The sequence below is a fragment of the Oncorhynchus gorbuscha genome, linkage group LG26 (assembly GCF_021184085.1).
Source record: "Oncorhynchus gorbuscha isolate QuinsamMale2020 ecotype Even-year linkage group LG26, OgorEven_v1.0, whole genome shotgun sequence".
NCBI lineage: Eukaryota > Metazoa > Chordata > Actinopteri > Salmoniformes > Salmonidae > Oncorhynchus > Oncorhynchus gorbuscha.
Window position 1 is genome coordinate 35560955 of NC_060198.1, and position 18737 is coordinate 35579691.

Below are 18737 nucleotides of genomic sequence, written 5' to 3' on the forward strand. Positions count from 1 at the left end.
GTTTCCTGCATTTCTTTACATTTTGTCATGGCGTATGCTGTGTTCCTAGGCTATCTGAGTGACTCAAACATTATAACAAAATCAATGGGTGCCCAATGCCATGACATTTTAGGAAATTCCAACTGTCTAGTTTTTCATTTAGATTATTGTTAGTTCTCAAAGATGACCTTATTTAAGATATATAGGTCCATTATCTTTTTTACAGACATTATATCTGGTTTTAGTCATTGAATTTTACACTGAAAATGTTTTACCATCCCGAAAAGTATAATTTTTTATAAATACTGAACAAAAATATAAATGCAATATTCAACAATTTCAACGATTTTACTGAGTTACAGTTCATATAAGGAAATCAGACCATTTAAATAAATTCATCAGCCCCTAATCTATGTATTTCACATGACTGGGCAAGGGCGCATGACTGGGCAGACATGCATGGGTCTGGGAGGGCATAGGCCCACCCACTGGGGAGCCAGGCCCAGCCAAGCAGAATTTGTTTTCCCCCACAAAAGGGCTATTACAGACAGAAATACTCTTCATTTTCATCAGCTATTCAGGTGGCTGGTCTCAGACGAACCCGCAGTTGAAGAAGCCGGATGTGCAGGTCCTGGGCTGGCGTGGCTACACTTTGTCAGCGGTTGTGAGGACGGTTGGACGTACTGCCAAATTCTTTAAAACGATGTTGGAGGCGGCTTATGGTAGAGAATTAAACATTCAATTCTCTGGCAACCTCTCTGGTGGACATTCCTGCAGTCAGCATGCCAATTGCATGCTCCCTTAAATCTTCAGACATTTGTGGCATTGTGCGACAAAACTTCACATTTTAGATTGGCCTTTTATTGTCCCTAGCCCAAGGTGCACCTGTGTAAAAATCATGCTATTAAATCAGCTTCTTGATATGTCACATCTGTCAGGTGGATAGATTATCTTGGCAAATGAGAAATGCTCATTAACGGGGATGTTAACAAATTTGTGAATGAATTTGAGAGAAATAAGCTTTGTGTGCGTATGGAACATTTCTGGGATCTTTTATTTCAGCTCATGAAACATGGGACCATCACTTTACATGTTGCGTTTATATTTTTGTTCAGTATATATATATATATATATATATATATATATATATATATATATACTTTGACTGTTTGGACTTAGGCGGCCCATTAAAAAAAACCTGAAGTGGTTATGTTAAGCTAGTATACATGATCCCAACCCATGTCCCCATGGGCATTTCACAAAGCCAAACCTACCTTGCCCATCCAGTCAGTCTTAACAAGAGCTGTTCCTTTGTCAGTCCAGCTATAGTTCTGCTCTGTTCTGCCATGCTGGCTAAATGCCCACTGGCTTGCCTCACGGGATTAGTTATGATTACTGCCAACCCACCCTGATCATGGATGGGTCATGAAAGACTGTCCTCCACGGTGGCATGGGGCAGCCAGACCTGTTGTTTGTGACTATACTGCTCAGTGGAGTTGTGATGGATGTTGTGTAAATTATTGTGAGTGACGTTTTGAGGCCTGGGGTCTCATGGGCTTGTGGTGGTGTTATAGGATTGAGGAATTTTTATATTTTTTACTTCACCTTTATTTAACCAGGTAGGCTAGTTGAGAACAAGTTCTCATTTACAACTGCGACCTGGCCAAGATAAAGCAAAGCAGTTCGACACATACAACAACACAGAGTTACACATGGAATAAACAAACATACAGTCATGTGGAATGTGTTACAACAAAGAAATGCCTGAAACAATGTTATGTGGGGGCACCATATTTTACTCCAATTGGCCAAGCATAAGCACCATTTTAGAGTGAGTAGGAAATGAGGTTGCTGATTGGAGTCGTGAAGGAGCCAATGTTTTATCTCTGTATAAATGGGTAGTAATCAGTGTCTTTGTAATCACAGTCAGAGACAGCATTCTGACTGACTGACTGACTGACTGGCCCAGCTGTGGTGCTGAAATCGCAAACGGAAAGCTTTCATAATTCAGTAATACTTTATGTTAGTAAATACAAGTTCAAAAATATTGCTTTTTGACTTACCTTGGAAGTTTTCCATGGGTCAAGGGGCACTACCAACCTACAAAAATGCTTCCGTTATTTGGGTACAGCTGCCACAGGCTGTTACAGATCAACCCCAAATAATGTCGCTAAAGGACTTTGTTTGAATTGAGTTTATTCTGACATTCAATACTTAAAGATGGAATCTGCAGTAGGGGGAAACAGCGCCCCTGGCTGCCCCACCACCGTTGTTATTAATTTTGTTTGCGAACTGAGGAGAGTTTTTGTTGTTGTAATATCGCAAACGGAGGTGGATGCTTCACTATTAAGGAGTCCAGCTTTAAGTGGAAGCTATGCTGAGCAGCATTGTTTTGGTGTGCTCTTTAGCTGCGAGGGAGGCACCGTTTTCAGGTGTGAAGGTGAGACATTCCCCAGTGCTGTGACCACTGGGACCTGTGAGCAAGTCAGTCTGTTCTAGGACGATAAGAGCAAGGCCAGGCATTGCCCATGCAGTGACATGATTGTGGTTACCTAGGGTAATTGTGATGAGGTAGCCTCCCAGTGAGGTCATGTGATAGCGTCTGCTCTGTGGGAATGGTGTAGGGTGTAAGAGGAGGACAGACGCAGTGCTTGATGGGTGCAGCGACGGTCCTGCCATCCCTACAGTGGGCTGTCTGTTCTGTCTGCCCAGGGGCCATTAATGTGAGCCGAGGAAAAATGTCTATTATCAGTCTCGGTCTAAAAGTAGAGAGAGAGAGACGTGACCTGGCTGTAAAAACAACAGATGAGCACAAGACCAACTGTAACTCTCATAATGCTCTTAAAACACAGACTTTCAGACTGGGTCAGGTAGAAAGGGTGAGGATCAAACAGCAGTCCTTTTCACATGCCTTGAAACATGGTGCTTAGAATAAGTCACTGCCTGGAGAGACAGAGAGAGAGAGAGAGAGAAAGTAGAGAGAGGTGAAATACATGAAAGATGGAGGGTACCGTAAATGACTGTTTGGTTGTGAGTTAGAGTCCTAATTGAGCTGACGTTGCAACGTCATCTTGATAATTGCTGTGATTTCCCATCGGTGGTATGGCAGTTGTAACCACCCTCCAGCTCTCCTTCCTACTGCTCCTGTGGGGTCTCAACCACACTAATAGCTCTGTATAGGTCGGTCTACTCCTTCACTTATTTTAGCTCCTTAATTGTACCCCACCCTGCATTAAACACGCTAGGGGAACTTAGGGTATTTGGAAGTGTTCCTGTTCCCACTGTTGACTAGGCATCCGTCTTAGTGTACTGCGAGTAAGGAATGATGCACTTTGCTATACCTGACTGTTTTATCGTTTGAAAACACAATAATACTGTGCTCATTAGTCAGTTGGGAACATTAGTCAACAACATACAGCCACACATATTGGTGCTGTCTTTGCCTTCCTGTTTGCGGACGCCTGCCGTTATCGTCAACAGAACTAAAGATGGATAATCATCAGCTTTATAGGACGTGCTCTTATCCCCTCTGCCATAATCATTTTTAATCTGCTCTCGGTTTCTATTAAAATCTGTTTCCAATTCATTCTTTTTTTCAGAGCTTTCGGTGCAGTGTGCAGCGTCTTTCCCTGACCCCTCTAGGTGAGGGAGCTGTAGCATTAAGCACCTATAAAGCATGTCAGTGAAGCCCTTATCGGTGGAGTCAGGAGCCAGGCAGAGAGACAGGGAGATGACAGAGGGCTGGATATAGAGAGAACCAATACTGTTGCTGCTCAGACCTCAGACCAACAAAGTGTTCAAAGAAGATTTGCCACAACACAAAAATCTAAGTAGATCTTAGCGCTGCATTGCTTCGCAAACATAGATTTTGAGTTATTTCCGTGGTATTCGGGCGCAGTCACAGGCAGACGCCCTGAGTGGGGCATTAGTCACGGCTGAGCTGTGGCAGATTTGAATCGGTCTGCTGGAAAATCACTCCCTTCTCTGTTTTTTTTCATGCACCACTGTCCTGAGGCTGTGTTTGTGGAGTGGAGTTCACAGTCTAACACAGCATGGTTCTCAGTCAGTCATTCAGACCTCCTTTCTCTCTCTCTCTCTCTCTCTCTCTCTCTCTCTCTCTCTCTCTCTCTCTCTCTCTCTCTCTCTCTCTCTCTCTCTCTCTTGCTCTCTCTCTCTTTCTCTCTCCATCTCTCTCTCCCTACCCCCCACTGGGCCTTCGTGAGTGGGAGGATGTAGCTATCGACCCTGGACAGGCTCGCTGCGGAAATCCCCACGCCAGACCATCTGAGTCAGAGCCAGGAGTCACACAGCTTGGAGCCCCAATTTCCCTGGAGTCAAAGCACAGAGACATACACAACCCCATGGGCCAGGAGTTTCTCTGTCTCTCTGTCTCTGTGTCTCTCTGTCTCTGTGTCTCTTGCTTCCTGTCTCTGTCTCTGTGTCTCTCGCTCTGTCTCTGTGTCTCTCACTCTCTGTCTATGTCTCTGTCTCTTGCTTCCTGTCTCTGTCTCTGTGTATCTCGCTCTCTGTCTCGTTGTCTCTCACTCTCTGTCTTTGTCTCTGTGTCTCTCACTCTGTCTCTGTCTCTCTTGCTTCCCGTCTCTGTCTCTGTCTCTCGCTCTGTTTCTGTCTCTGTGTGTCTCTTGCTTCCTGTCTCTGTCTCTGTGTCTCTCACTCTCTGTCTCTGTCTCTGTGTCTCTCACTCTCTGTCTCTGTCTCTGTGTCTTTCACCATGTTCTAAGCTGCTGACTAGATACGATCAAAGGAATGGCATCAGTTTATACATGGCTGTGGCTCTATCGTCCCATAAAGCACCTCAGTAATTCTCCCACTGCTCTGTGTCATGACCATATTCAGGATGACTGTTGTAGGTCACCAACTGTGTTTGCAATGTGCTGCTTTGTGCAGGTGGGTTCAGTAGAGCATTGATAACAAAGTAGTCTACTTTAATAAATGATTCCCTGGTAACGTCAGAATTCTCCATCCACTGCTCTACATGAGTGGGACACAGAGAGACACATTTGTACTTCCCTTTGGATGTTGTTTGGAAATGCAGTCTTCAACCCTCTGAGGCCTGAACAGAGAGACTGATTGTGGTGGTGCTCACAATGGACAGAGTCAGCAACACAAAAACATTTGCATTTATTGAAGTCTCTTGAGAAGATGGACCCCTCCACAATGCTGCTTTTCATGGGGATAGACTCTTCCCCAGCTGTGGACCGGGCACTCCTGGCATACACACACACACACACAGTCTTGTACAACTAACCTTGTGGGGACACAAAATTCAATCCCATTCAAAATCCTATTTTCCCTAACCTCTAACTCTTACTCTAACCTTAACCCTAACCTTAACCCCAAAACCTAACCTTAACCATAACTCTAAACTTAACCCTAGCTCTTAACCCTAAACCTAATTGTAACCCTAACACTAATTGTAACCTCAACACTAAACCCCATAGAAATAGCACTTGACCTAGTGGGGACTAACAACATGTCCCCAGTTGGTTAGCTTTGTGTTCGTTTACGATACTTGTAGGGACTTCTGGTCCCCATAAGTATAGTTAAACATGCACACACTTACACACACATCATCTCCCACCATACTTACAGGTTAAAGTTGACTATTTATTGACTTCATTGAGTTTGGACATCCTCTATTATACAGTATTATATATACAAAGCACACAGAAAAAGTCCAAAACATACAAAGTTCAAAGTTCAATTTGCTGATTTGGAGGCTTAATTATACAATCTCACCTAAACCTTCCAATCAAATCAACTGAAATGTTATTAGTCACATGCGCCGAATAGAACAGGTTACAGTGAAATGCTTACTTACGAGTCCCTAACCAACAATGCAGTAAAAAATACAAATACGGATAAGAATAAGAAATAAAATAACAAGTAATTAAAAAGCAGCAGTAAAATAACAATAGCGAGACTATATACAGGGGGTCCTGGTACGGTAATGTGCGGGGGCACCGTTTAGTTGAGGTAATATGTACATGTAGGTAGAGTTATTAAAGTGACTATGCATAGATGATAACAACAGAGAGTAGCAGAGGTGTAGAAGAGGGGGGGATGCAAATAGTCTGGGTAGACATTTGATTAGATGTTCAGGAGTCTTACGGCTTGGGGCTAGAAGCTGTTTAGAAGCCTCTTGGACCTAGACTTGGCGCTCTGGTACCGCTTGCCGTGCTGTAGCAAAGAGAACAGTCTATGATTAGGGTGGCTGGAGCCTTGGACAATTTCTTAGGGCAACTTTCCACTGGTATATGGTATTGTAGGATTAGGAGGCCACTGGGCCACGCCCTTTCATAAATACAGTGCACTAGCATAGCCTTTCTGTACACTACAGCAATGACACCCTCTAACTGTTTGTACACTCTGTGCTCCAACTCCGCCACTGGGAGCGTTGATTCTCCCCCCTCAGCCTCACTACTCTCTACGTTTCCACTGACAGGGACTTCCATGCTGTTGTATTCACAACTCTTCAGTTGGTGTGTATATTCATTATCTGAGTGGTAGCTCTCTTAATGTGATGTGTTTGTCTGCTGTTAACAGTGGTTAAGCAGCACATCAAGGGGAGGAGGGAGGAGGGGAGTGAGTGGTAATTGGAATTCACTGTTGCTCCCCACCAGGCCCTCTTAACCCAAATCCCAGCCACTGCATGCCTGCTGCCTGCTGAATGGGGCTGTGTGGAGATGAGAGGATGTGAGGGGAATTCAGACAACCTCACATATCTCTCCTGTTTCCCTGGACCCTTTCGCTCTCTCTCTCTCTCTCTCTCTCTCTCTCTCTCTCTCTCTCTCTCTCTCTGTGTCTCTCTCTCTCTCGCTCCCTCATTCTGTCACTGTCTGGGTCTCTAGATGACGCTCCGTCATTCAATCACTGTCTGGGTCTCTAGATGACTCTCCCTCATTCTGTCTCTGTCTGGGTCTCTAGATGACGCTCCCTCATTCTCTCTATATGGGTCTCTAGATGACGCTCCCTCATTCTGTCTCTGTCTGGGTCTCTAGATGACGCTCCCTCATTCTCTCTATATGGGTCTCTAGATGACGCTCCCTCATTCTGTCACTGTCTGGGTCTCTAGATGACGCTCCCTCATTCTGTCACTGTCTGGGTCTCTAGATGACGCTCCCTCATTCTGTCACTGTCTGGGTCTCTAGATGACGCTCCCTCATTCTGTCACTGTCTGGGTCTCTAGATGACGCTCCCTCATTCTGTCTCTGTCTGGGTCTCTAGATGACGCTCCCTCATTCTCTCTATATGGGTCTCTAGATGACGCTCCCTCATTCTGTCTCTGTCTGGGTCTCTAGATGACGCTCCCTCATTCTCTCTATATGGGTCTCTAGATGACGCTCCCTCATTCTGTCACTGTCTGGATCTCTAGATGACGCTCCCTCATTCTCTCTATATGGGTCTCTAGATGACGCTCCCTCATTCTGTCTCTGTCTGGGTCTCTAGATGACGCTCCCTCATTCTCTCTATATGGGTCTCTAGATGACGCTCCCTCATTCTGTCACTGTCTGGGTCTCTAGATGACGCTCCCTCATTCTGTCACTGTCTGGGTCTCTAGATGACGCTCCCTCATTCTGTCACTGTCTGGGTCTCTAGATGACGCTCCCTCATTCTGTCACTGTCTGGGTCTCTAGATGACGCTCCCTCATTCTGTCACTGTCTGGGTCTCTAGATGACGCTCCCTCATTCTGTCTCTGTCTGGGTCTCTAGATGACGCTCCCTCATTCTGTCTCTGTCTGGGTCTCTAGATGACGCTCCCTCATTCTGTCTCTGTCTGGGTCTCTAGATGACGCTCCCTCATTCTGTCACTGTCTGGGTCTCTAGATGACGCTCCCTCATTCTGTCTCTGTCTGGGTCTCTAGATGACGCTCCCTCATTCTGTCTCTGTCTGGGTCTCTAGATGACGCTCCCTCATTCTGTCTCTGTCTGGGTCTCTAGATGACGCTCCCTCATTCTGTCACTGTCTGGGTCTCTAGATGACGCTCCCTCATTCTGTCACTGTCTGGGTCTCTAGATGACGCTCCCTCATTCTGTCACTGTCTGGGTCTCTAGATGACGCTCCCTCATTCTGTCTCTGTCTGGGTCTCTAGATGACGCTCCCTCATTCTGTCTCTGTCTGGGTCTCTAGACATTCTGTCTCTGTCTGGGTCTCTAGATGACGCTCCCTCATTCTGTCTCTGTCTGGGTCTCTAGATGACGCTCCCTCATTCTGTCTCTGTCTGGGTCTCTAGATGACGCTCCCTCATTCTGTCTCTGTCTGGGTCTCTAGATGACAGTGCAAAGGGAGAACACACTATTAGACATAATACCTCACTGATATAATTTTGGCAACAAAATCACTTGTGATTACACGACAGAGTGAAGTCACTAGCCATGAAATTGATGGATAATAGTGATATTGAGAGAACACTCGTTCTCTCCTCACCTTTACTTTCTCGCTATCTCTTTCACTTCGTTTTTTAGTAACTTGTGGTGATGCTCATGAGTGCCGATGTTCTCTGCTGACCCCAGAGGTCATTGTTTCTCATCCTCTGACACTTATAGCACAACACCATGTTCATTCTCTCTCCCTCAGGGGCAATCACTATCAGCACACCTGACCCTTCTGGCACACCTCTCTGTGCTTTTGACAGCTTTCTCTAGGAAGACCTTGATGGGTCATCTACAGGTCACTGTCTGTCACCTGTCTGAACATCTACTCCCACACAGTGGCTTCACATTGCTTCTAGGTTAATCCATGGCCCCAACTCCAAAACATGTCATTGCCAACCTCCAGCTTGTTCCTGGAACTGCCAATCCCCCAGCAGTTCCCCCATCCCTCATTTCTCTTCCCCCAAAATATCCCATCAGAGCACACATGACTGAGCCGGAAAGGACATTGTTATTAAATGATAATGACTTATACATTAGTGCCTCATAGCCTATCAGTTAAGCAGCAGCACTCTGCTTTCTCATTCCCCTGTCATTGTCATTATTGATATTTGCTTATGCATCACCAAGCATCACAGGTGTGAGGGAGGAAGTTGGGAGGGAAGTGGCACAGATAGACAAGAGTGCTTCCCTTAAAGTCAATGAGATGGGCTTTATGTTTATTTATAGAGGCAGGCGAGGCAAACCGGCAGTCAGGCCATTAACTTCATCAAAGGGATGGCTTTCAGTCAATGGCTACATCGAGCTGAGAGGAGCTACTACTTACTGGGACCCAGCCACAGCATGGCAGATAGACTGACTGAGGGATGATGGGAGAGAGGAAGAGGGTGAGAGAGAAGAGGGAGAGGGATGAGGGTGACTCCCATTTTCTTGTTTCTTTCTCTCTATGGCTGTCTTGTGTGTTGCATGTCACAAACATACAGACACACACACACACACACACACACACACACACACACACACACACACACACACACACACACACACACACACACACACACACACACACACACACACACACACACACACACACACACACACACACACACACACACACACACACACACACACATACATACATACATACATACATACATACATACATACATACATACATACATACATACATACATACATACATACATACATACATACATACATGCATGCCTTCTCTATAGGAAGTCATTCTATGGGACACTTTCACTTCGTCTGAGTAGGCTGTCGTGTGTGTGTGTGTGTGTGTGTGTGTGTGTGTGTGTGTGTGTGTGTGTGTGTGTGTGTGTGTGTGTGTGTGTGTGTGTGTGTGTGTGTGTGTGTGTGTGTGTGTGTGTGTGTGTGTGTGTGTGTGTGTGTGTGTGTGTGTGTGTGTGTGTGTGTGTGTGTGTGAGTCAGTGCATGTGTTCTAAGGTGCGAAGAATCCGAGCAGGTCCAGTTCAAGTGTTCAACAGTCTGATGGCTTATAGATGGAAACTGTCTCTGAGCCTGTTGGTATCAGATCTCATGCTCCGGTACCGTCTGCCAAACGGTAAGGGAGTGAACAGCTCATGACTGGGGTGTGTGGGGACCTTGATGATGCAGCGGGCTTTCCTCAGGCACTGTTTCGAGTAGATATCCTCGTGTGTGTGTGTGTGTGTGTGTCGGTCAAGGATGTGTGTGCCCACCTGTATGTGTGTGTACATCTGTGTGTTTATGAGAGAGAAAGTGTTTTGACAGTGTGTGCCTGGTCTGACATGGCTGTGAGCCATTCTGGTGACCGAGGGTGACACAACCTCACTGAATCAGTCACTGACAGGAAGAGGCTGGAGGCAACATGGACGCTCCGGCTGTTCTGCCGGGTCACTCCTCTTACTGCTGTTTGTCTATAAACTTTACCTGTTTGTGATGGTTATTCATTCCATTTCCCCTGTAGGGCTGGGGAATATATCAAATCTATTTTATTCATTCAAATGTATGTTTTTGCACAATATTCCAAATGCCTGTATCTCAATAATGGAGTTTTTTTTGTATTTTTCGTTTTTATGAGTGTTTAAGTACGCTTGTTCTCATGTTGTGTTTTTGATCTTGTCTCATTTGCGCCTTCTGTGCTGTGTGCACCTTCCCATTAACACGCATTGGGTTTATTTTGGACAGATTTAGCCAAGAGTGAAACCTCTCGAGTCGCCTCTTCCTCTCTGTTTACACACACCAAGCCCCCCCCCCCCCTGCCACTCACACCAACAAAGTTGAGAGATCACTTCTTCCTCTCTGTTTACACACACCAAGCCCCTCCCCCTCCCCCTGCCCCTCACACCAACAAAGTTGAGAGATCACTTCTTCCTCTCTGTTTACACACACCAAGCCCCTCCCCCTCCCCCTGCCCCTCACACCAACAAAGTTGAGAGATCACTGCTTCCTCTCTGACAAGCGGTTTCAACTCGCTATTTTCATTTGAGGTTTGGTCCAACAGATTTGGTCATATGGACACATTGAGACATTATTTGATTGTAAAAGGGGATAAGTTAACCTTTAACAATACCATTTTTATGTCTCATCTATTCAAATTGTGATTCTGGAAAATTCATGCTCAATTTGTCATTACCACGTACTGCTAGCAGCGTTTTAGCCAAATACTGTTATACTAGCTAGTCTGTGTTTTATAAATGTGCAATAATCATAAAACACAATTTTATAAGCAATTGGAAAAAAATTGAGATATGATTTCTAGCCCATATCGCCCAGCCTTACTCCCTAGGGTTGCAAAATTCTGGGAACTTTCAATAAATTCCCTGGTTTTCCAGAAATCCTGTTTGGAGGATTCTGGATTTCCTGCTTATTCCCTCCTGATTACAGAATCCTCTAACTGGGATATCATTAAAACCAGGACATTTATTGTAAGTTCCCATTTTGCAACCCTAATCCTCCCTCCCTCTCACTCTCATGATACAAAGCCTGTGACATAGTTTAGTTCCACTTCCTGTTTCCTGTTCTGTGAAGCAGCTGTGCCTCTGTTTCTCTCCATGGGTGTTCTTCTCCATGTGGCCTGATGCTATTCATGAACAACATGCTTCTGTTGTAACATGATACATACAACGACTGCTGTGCATCAATGTTTCCCTGTTTAGGACAAAAGACAAGAATAGCTAATGATTCCTTTAGCTTTTATTATTAGGTGTAATTAACTATGTATGACTGCTTTTTCAGTGACTGATTTGAAAGCTTTTTGTGGTTTCCTGGTTGTGATATCTTGGCCTTTGACCGTTTTCACTCAGCTGCGCTCTCTACATCCTCCTGTGCCTCTCACCTCCCCCAAATGAACACACACACCGGTTGCATCACGGCCTGTTATGGGAAATGCTCCATCCATGACTGCAAGGCCCTTCAGCAGGTGGTGAAGATGGCCCAGTACAGTGCATTCGGAAAGCATTCAGAACCCTTGACTTTCTACACATTTTGTTATGTTACAGTCGTATTCCCTCATCAATCTACACACATTACCCCATAATGACAAAGCAAAAGCAGGTTTTTAGAAGTGTTTGCAAATGTATTACAAATAAAAAACGGAAATATTACATTCACGTAAGTATTCAGACCCTTTACTCAGTACTTTGTTGAAGTACCTTTGGCAGCGATTACAGCCTCGAGTCTTCTTGGCTATGACGCTACAAGCTTGGCACACCTGTATTTGGGGAGTTTCTCCCATTCTTCTCTGCAGATTCTCTCAAGCTCTGTCAGGTTGGATGGGGAGCGTCGCTGCACAGCTATTTTCAGGTCTCTCCTGAGATTGCTTGATTGGGTTCAAGTCCGGGCTCTGGCTGGGCCACTCAAGGACATTCAGAGACTCGAAGTCACTCCTGCGTTGTCTTGGCTGTGTGTTAAGGGTCATTGTCCTGTTGGAAGGTGAACCTTCGCCCCAGTCTGAGATCCTGAACGCTCTGGAGCTGGTTTTCATCAAGCATCTCTCTGTACTTTGTGCCGTTCATCTTTCCCTCGATTCTGACTAGTCTACCAGTCCCTGCTGCTGAAAAACATCCCCACAGCATGACGCTGCCACCACCATGCTTCACCATAGGGATGGTGCCAGGTTTCCTCCAGACGTGTTGTGTGGTGTTCAGGCCAAAGAGTTCAATCTTGGTTTCATCAGACCAGAGAATCTTGTTTCTCATGGTCAGAGTCCTTTAGGTGACTTTTGGCACCAGTGACTTCCGTCTGGCCACTCTACCATAAAGGCCTGTTTGGTGGAGGGCTGCAGAGATGGTTGTCCTTCTGGAAGGTTCTCCCATCTCCACAGAGAAACACCTCCCTGTCCAAGGCCCTTCTCCCCCAATTGCTCTCATTCTTGGTGGTTCCAAACTTCTTTATATTTTAGAATGACGGAGGCCACTGTGTTCTTGGGGACCTTCAATGCTGCAGAAATGTTTTGTTACCCTTCCCCAGATCTGTGCCTCGACACAATTCTGTCTTGGAGTTCTACGGACAAATCCTTTGACCTCATCAAGTTGTAGAAACATCTCAAGTAGGAGAAATGGAAACAGGATGCACCTGAGCTCAATTTCGAGTCTCATAGAGTCTCAAAGGTTCTGAATACTTAAGGTGTCAATTTTTTTTGTTGAAAAATCTGTTTTTGTTTTGTCATTATGGGGTATTGTGTGTAGATTGATGAGGGAAAAAATACATGTAATCCATTTTAGAATAAGGCTGTAAGGTAACAAAATGTGGAAAAGGTCAAGGGGTCTGAATACTTTCCGAATGCGCTGTACATCACCGTGCTCCCACCCATCCAGGATATCTACTCCAAACAGTGCACACACACACATATATATATACATTCATTCTACACACACATCACAACTGCTTCTACCAGACTCTTGTTATGATTGCCAAATACTGCACAATTTAAACACTTGCCCCCGAATCCTCCCTTCCCCAAAACACGTGTAAATATTGGACTCTGAATTGTACCTTCCTGTATTATACTAAAATGTTTATTCTATTCTACTGAGCCATTTACTTTATGTTCCTGTTCTTATCTTTTCTTATTTCTTATTGTTGTTGTTGTATTGTCCAGAAGGAACCTGCAGGTAACAATGTATTTGGACTGGTTTCACCAGGTGTATCCTGTACATAAGACTAATGAAACTTGAAACACACACAGCATCTGGCAGTGTGTTTGATGTGATCAGTGTCTATCACAGCAGCCTGTCGCTATGCTAAGAGCAGCCAACAGCAGGAAGCAAAGTGGCATTGCTCACTCGCTTACAAAACCACACCACTCTCCTCTGTGTGTGTATTTCTGTAGTGTTACTGTTAGTCGTTCGCTCTCTCTCTAGGCTAGAGAGCAGAACAGGAAGCAGTGGGGTGGGGCTGTCTCTCTCTCTCTCTTTTCTTCCTACCTCTTCCTTACTCACTCGCTTCAGATTGAGTCTCTTTTGATTATTCCTGGCGGGAAGGAAGCACATCCCGGATTTGAGGAGGCAGGAATAGCTCCCTGTACTTTGAGTGGCGGTTCTGGTGTGAGAGTGTATAACAGGGCAGAGGGGAGGGGTTGGGGAACACAGAGAGAGAGAGCAGGGTGGGCCATGGCCAGCGAGGGAGCTTTGGCGGACTGCCCAGGGGAGCACACTGCTGCAGACCTCCCCACTCACACTGAACAGGACCAGGGGGACGCCGAGTCTTCGGTAGGCACACTCTGTCTGAGCACCATACAACATGGCTGCCTTCCACACTACAGTGTGTTTGTGAGTTTCCTCTCCGCTTTCTGCTTCATGTTCACTTCCTTCTCAGTCCATGCCATTTCTGATGACTCATGTCGGGGCTGCTTTTAGTATTGTCGCATTGTTTTCAGACCCATCTGAGTGGAGAACGGCCTCTATTCAATTTCTCGGTATTGTTCCGCTGGAGGGCATTGCTAAATGGCTATAAATGTATAGTAGTGAGTCACATGGTTAATGGTCCGGCCCTTTCCTCCTTCCTCTTCTCTCCTCTGTGCCACTGTTGCTCACGTCCTGCCTCAGTATTAGTGGCTGTTCATTGTAAGACGAGTGTGTGTGTCAAACTAGTGTGTTGTGTGTGTGTGTGTGTGTGTGTGTGTGTGTGTGTGTGTGTGTGTGTGTGTGTGTGTGTGTGTGTGTGTGTGTGTGTGTGTGTGTGTGTGTGTGTGTGTGTGTGTGTGTGTGTGTGTGTGTGTGTGTGTGTGTGTGTGTGTGTGTGTGTGTGTCTCAGCTCTGCTCAACAAGTGGGTGTTCTTCCTGTCTTAGTCCTACCAAGGCTCTATTCCTCCCTCATCTTTCTCTCTCCTTGTATGTTCTCTGCCTCCATCTCTGGGTGATTTTAGTGTAGAGAAGGACAGGGCTGGGAGCACAATGAAGCTACAGCCTTGGTTTTGTTAGGACAGTAACACCACGCTCCAGCTAACTGGGCCATTTGTCCCACAATTTGTGATCGCGTTGATACCAACAGTACTATTTCACCTGTATATCTAACGCTGTGTTCCTTCACAACAAATAGCCAAGCATTTCAGTGAGCCGCTTGACACAACATTAGGCCATCAGGTCCGCTATGAGAAATATTCCCAGATTACCATGACACTGTTGTTGTGGAAGTTCTCCTGTTTAATAGCCTGTGTAAGTAGCACTCGAAGGCTCAGTAGCTGGGCTTGGCCACGAGGGCTGGCTTGGCTTGCCTGCAGCCTGCTGTATTGTATTGTATTGGAGATGGATTATGGTTCTAATGAGAGTCTGCCTGGTAGGAGCCGGGCTCTGCTCTGTTATGCCTGGCGTGGTGCTGAACAGGCCAATAGGGACGCTGCTGTAATCAGATCTGCAGGCTGGAGCCAGGGCCGGGTCTCTGAGTGGCCTACAGCAGTCAGTCAGTCGTTATGAGAGGGGAGGGACTGGGACTGCTCTGTCTGTCTGTCTCCATGTTGTAGGATCTGGGCTCTGTTCAACTCTAATAATGGTGCTGTCTCTGTTTGATTGTTGCTGATGTCTGCTGTTGGGGATTTACTGTGATAGTGTTGCATGCCTGTAATTTTTGTAGAGGTCTGTAAATTTTTTTATCATAGGTACAATTCAACTGTGAGAAATGGAATTTAAAACAAAAATCCAGAAAATCACATTGTATGATTTTTAAGTAATTCATTTGCATTTTATTGCATGACATAAGTATTTGATACATCAGAAAAGCAGAACTTAATATTTGGTACAGAAACCTGTGTTTGCAATTACAGAGATCATAAGTTTCCTGTAGTTCTTGACCAGGTTTGCACACACTGCAGCAGGGATTTTGTCCCACTCCTCCATACAGACCTTCTCCAGATCCTTCAGGTTTCGGGGCTGTCGCTGGGCAATACGGACTTTCAGCTCCCTCCAAAGATTTTCTATTGGGTTCAGGTCTGGAGACTTCACGGTTGGGATGGTGTTCTTGGGGTTGTACTCATCCTTCTTCTTCCTCCAAACACGGCGAGTGGAGTTTAGACCAAAAAGCTCTATTTTTGTCTCATCAGACCACATGACCTTCTCCCATTCCTCCTCTGGATCATCCAGATGGTCATTGGCAAACTTCAGACCGGCCTGGACATGCGCTGGCTTGAGCAGTGAGACCTTGCGTGCGCTGCAGGATTTTGATCCATGACGGCGTAGAGTGTTACTAATGGCTTTCTTTGAGACTGGGGTCCCAGCGCTTTTCAGGTCATTGACCAGGTACTGGTCAAACAGGTGCAGTTAATACAGGTAATGAGTGGAGAACAGGAGGGATTCTTAAAGAAAAACTAACAGGTCTGTGAGAGCCGGAATTCTTACTGGTTGGTAGGTGATCAAATACTTATGTCATGCAATAAAAAGCAAATTATTTACTTAAAAATCATACAAATTGATTTTCTAGATTTTTGTTTTAGATTCCGTCTCTCACAGTTGAAGTGTACCTATGATAAAAATTACAGACCTCTACATGCTTTGTAAGTAGGAAAATCAGCTAAATTGGCAGTGTATCTCCCCACTGTATGTCTGTATTTGTGTCTAATGTCTATCACACTGTCATGTGTGTTTGTGTGCTGTATCTGTTTCTGTGTGGCTGGCTGAGAGCTGGTGTGCTGACAGCGTGTCTGTGTGTATCAGTGGCTCTGAGCAGGAACAAGCCCTGATAGATTTGAGTCTCTATTAATGCTGCCCTAATCTGCTCTGATCTGGTTACCATCAGGAGGGGATGTGAGCACTCAGGCCTCGACTCATTTAACGTCTCAGTCTCCCTCTGCTGCTCTTAGAGACTCAGTTCTCTGAGCGGAAGCACTCACCTAATATTTTTAAAGTCCCTGACTCCGTCTGTCCCTTTCTGTTGCTGTCTTGGCCTCTGTTATATCTACTCTAGCCATGGATCTACAGTACTTTTACTCTTTGCTGCGCTGCAGTCACACAGGATGAGCTGAAAGGTTGGGCTCTTTGGTTTGGGCACCTGCCTCTGGGACCCATTGGAAACACATTAGCCTGCTCGTTCTCTCTCTCTCTCTCTCTCTCTCTCTCTCTCTCTCTCTCTCTCTCTCTCTCTCTCTCTCTCTCTCTCTCTCTCTCTCTCTCTCTCTCTCTCTCTCTCTCTCTCTCTCTCTCTCTCTCTCTCTCTCTCTCTCTCTCTCTCTCTCTCTCTCTCTCTCTCTCTCTCTCTCTCTCTCTCTCTCTCTCTCTCTCTCTCTCTCTCTCTCTCTCTCTCTCTCTCTCTCTCTCTCTGTCTCTCTCTCTCTCTCTCTCTCTCTCTCTCTCTCTCTCTCTCTCTCTCTCTCTCTCTCTCTCTCTCTCTCTCGTTCTCTCTCTCATTCTCTCTCGTTCTCTCTCTCGTTCTCTCTCTCTCTTCTCTCTCTCTCTCTCTCTCTCTCTGTCTCTTTCTCTCTCCCTGTCTCTGTCTCTCTCTCTCACTGTCTCTTTTTTTCTCTCTCTCTCTCTCTCTCTCTCTCTCTCTCTCTCTCTCTCTCTCTCTCTCTCTCTCTCTCTCTCTCTCTCTCTCTCTCTCTCTCTCTCTCTCTCTCTCTCTCTCTCTCTCTCTCTCTCTCTCTCTCGTGTTAGTGTAATGTAGTATCTTACTCCTTCCAGTTCTACAGTGAAGGTCTGGTCTCTCTCTCTCTCTTTTCACTGTACAGATAAATGCTCCTCTCTCTCCTAATATTTGCTGCCAGTTTAGTGCTGCTCAGTTAAACCTTCTGACCTACAGGGCTGTGTATGAGACCTCTGATGTCAAAGGTGAACACAACCTAGTCCCCTGCACCTCCACTCCTCCAAAACCCCTAATTAGGCCCTTTTCCCAGAGAGTGGAAATATGGCAGACCTTTGTTTATCGTCTCTCTGCTACCACCCCAGTATCATCTTGGCACAATACATGTCGCAATGTATTTGACTGATGCTAATCTATTATCCATTCTCTCTCCCCCTCTCCTCTTCCTCTCCCCCTGTCAGAGTGACCCAGGTGGGCTGTCACTGCTGGAGCAGCTGGGTCTGGACCAGAGCTCAGACTTCTCTGACTCCAGCATTCAGCAGCAGCTGGACGGAGCGAGGGACCACATCCGCCGGGAGATCAGGTTAGCATTACTACTTAATTACTCATTTACTATTCAATCATTTCTATGATGTATTGATTAACTACTCATTGTGTGATGCTACAAACTTATGAAAAGTCCCTGTGAATTGACTGGATCAGGAAGGAGCTGAAGATCAAGGAAGGAGCAGATAACCTGAGGAGAGCCACCACAGACAAGAAGAATGCCCAGCAGGTGGACAGCCAGCTCCGCAGCTCCAACCGCAGACTGGACAGCCTGCACTCTAAGTTACAGGAGCTGGACGCTTACATTGTGGTCAAAGGAGGGGACGACAACAACACAGGTATCACTGACGGGGATGGAACTATGAAGCGAATGGCGTGTAGCCTTATGCCATTGGATGGATTCAACCAAAAGTTGTCATTTATTTTTTATTTTACCTTTATTGTGTAGAAACATGTTGGCCATTGTTCATGATTATAATAACTGTCAGTTAAAACCATGACCTTTGACCCTCAGATGCCCCCAAGTCTCCCGGGGCGCGCAGCCGCTCGGCCAATCAGGACCGGATCACGGCTCTGGAGCGCCAGCTCAACATCGAACTCAAGTGCAAACAGGGAGCAGAAAACATGATCCCCATTTATGCCAATGGAGTCACCAAGGTACTGGACCACCTAACCCCTCTAATATATACATCTACTGTAGCCTATGTACAATACAACCAGTCCCTCCACAATCTCTCTTTCTCACTCTTCTGAGTTCATGTCTCTAGTCAGATCATCTCCCAGCCTGATTCTTCTCTGAGTAGTGA

At 45.7% G+C, this 18737-nt stretch overlaps 1 protein-coding gene across 4 annotated transcripts in view; it reads left to right on the forward strand.

The window, feature by feature from the left end:
- Positions 1 to 18737, forward strand: part of LOC124015618 (serine/threonine-protein kinase N1-like) — a 49766-nt gene that overhangs the window by 8327 nt on the left and 22702 nt on the right. The window contains exons 1-4 of one of the 4 annotated variants that reach the window (XM_046330979.1): positions 9126 to 9260; positions 17847 to 17968; positions 18088 to 18269; positions 18446 to 18588. In XM_046330979.1, coding sequence (XP_046186935.1) covers positions 9240 to 9260; positions 17847 to 17968; positions 18088 to 18269; positions 18446 to 18588 — 468 coding nt within the window. In that variant the 5' untranslated portion in view covers positions 9126 to 9239. Of the gene's footprint in view, positions 1 to 9125; positions 9261 to 13726; positions 14148 to 17846; positions 17969 to 18087; positions 18270 to 18445; positions 18589 to 18737 lie in introns of those variants that run through there. The other 3 variants (XM_046330977.1, XM_046330976.1, XM_046330978.1) reach the window with 3 other exon arrangements.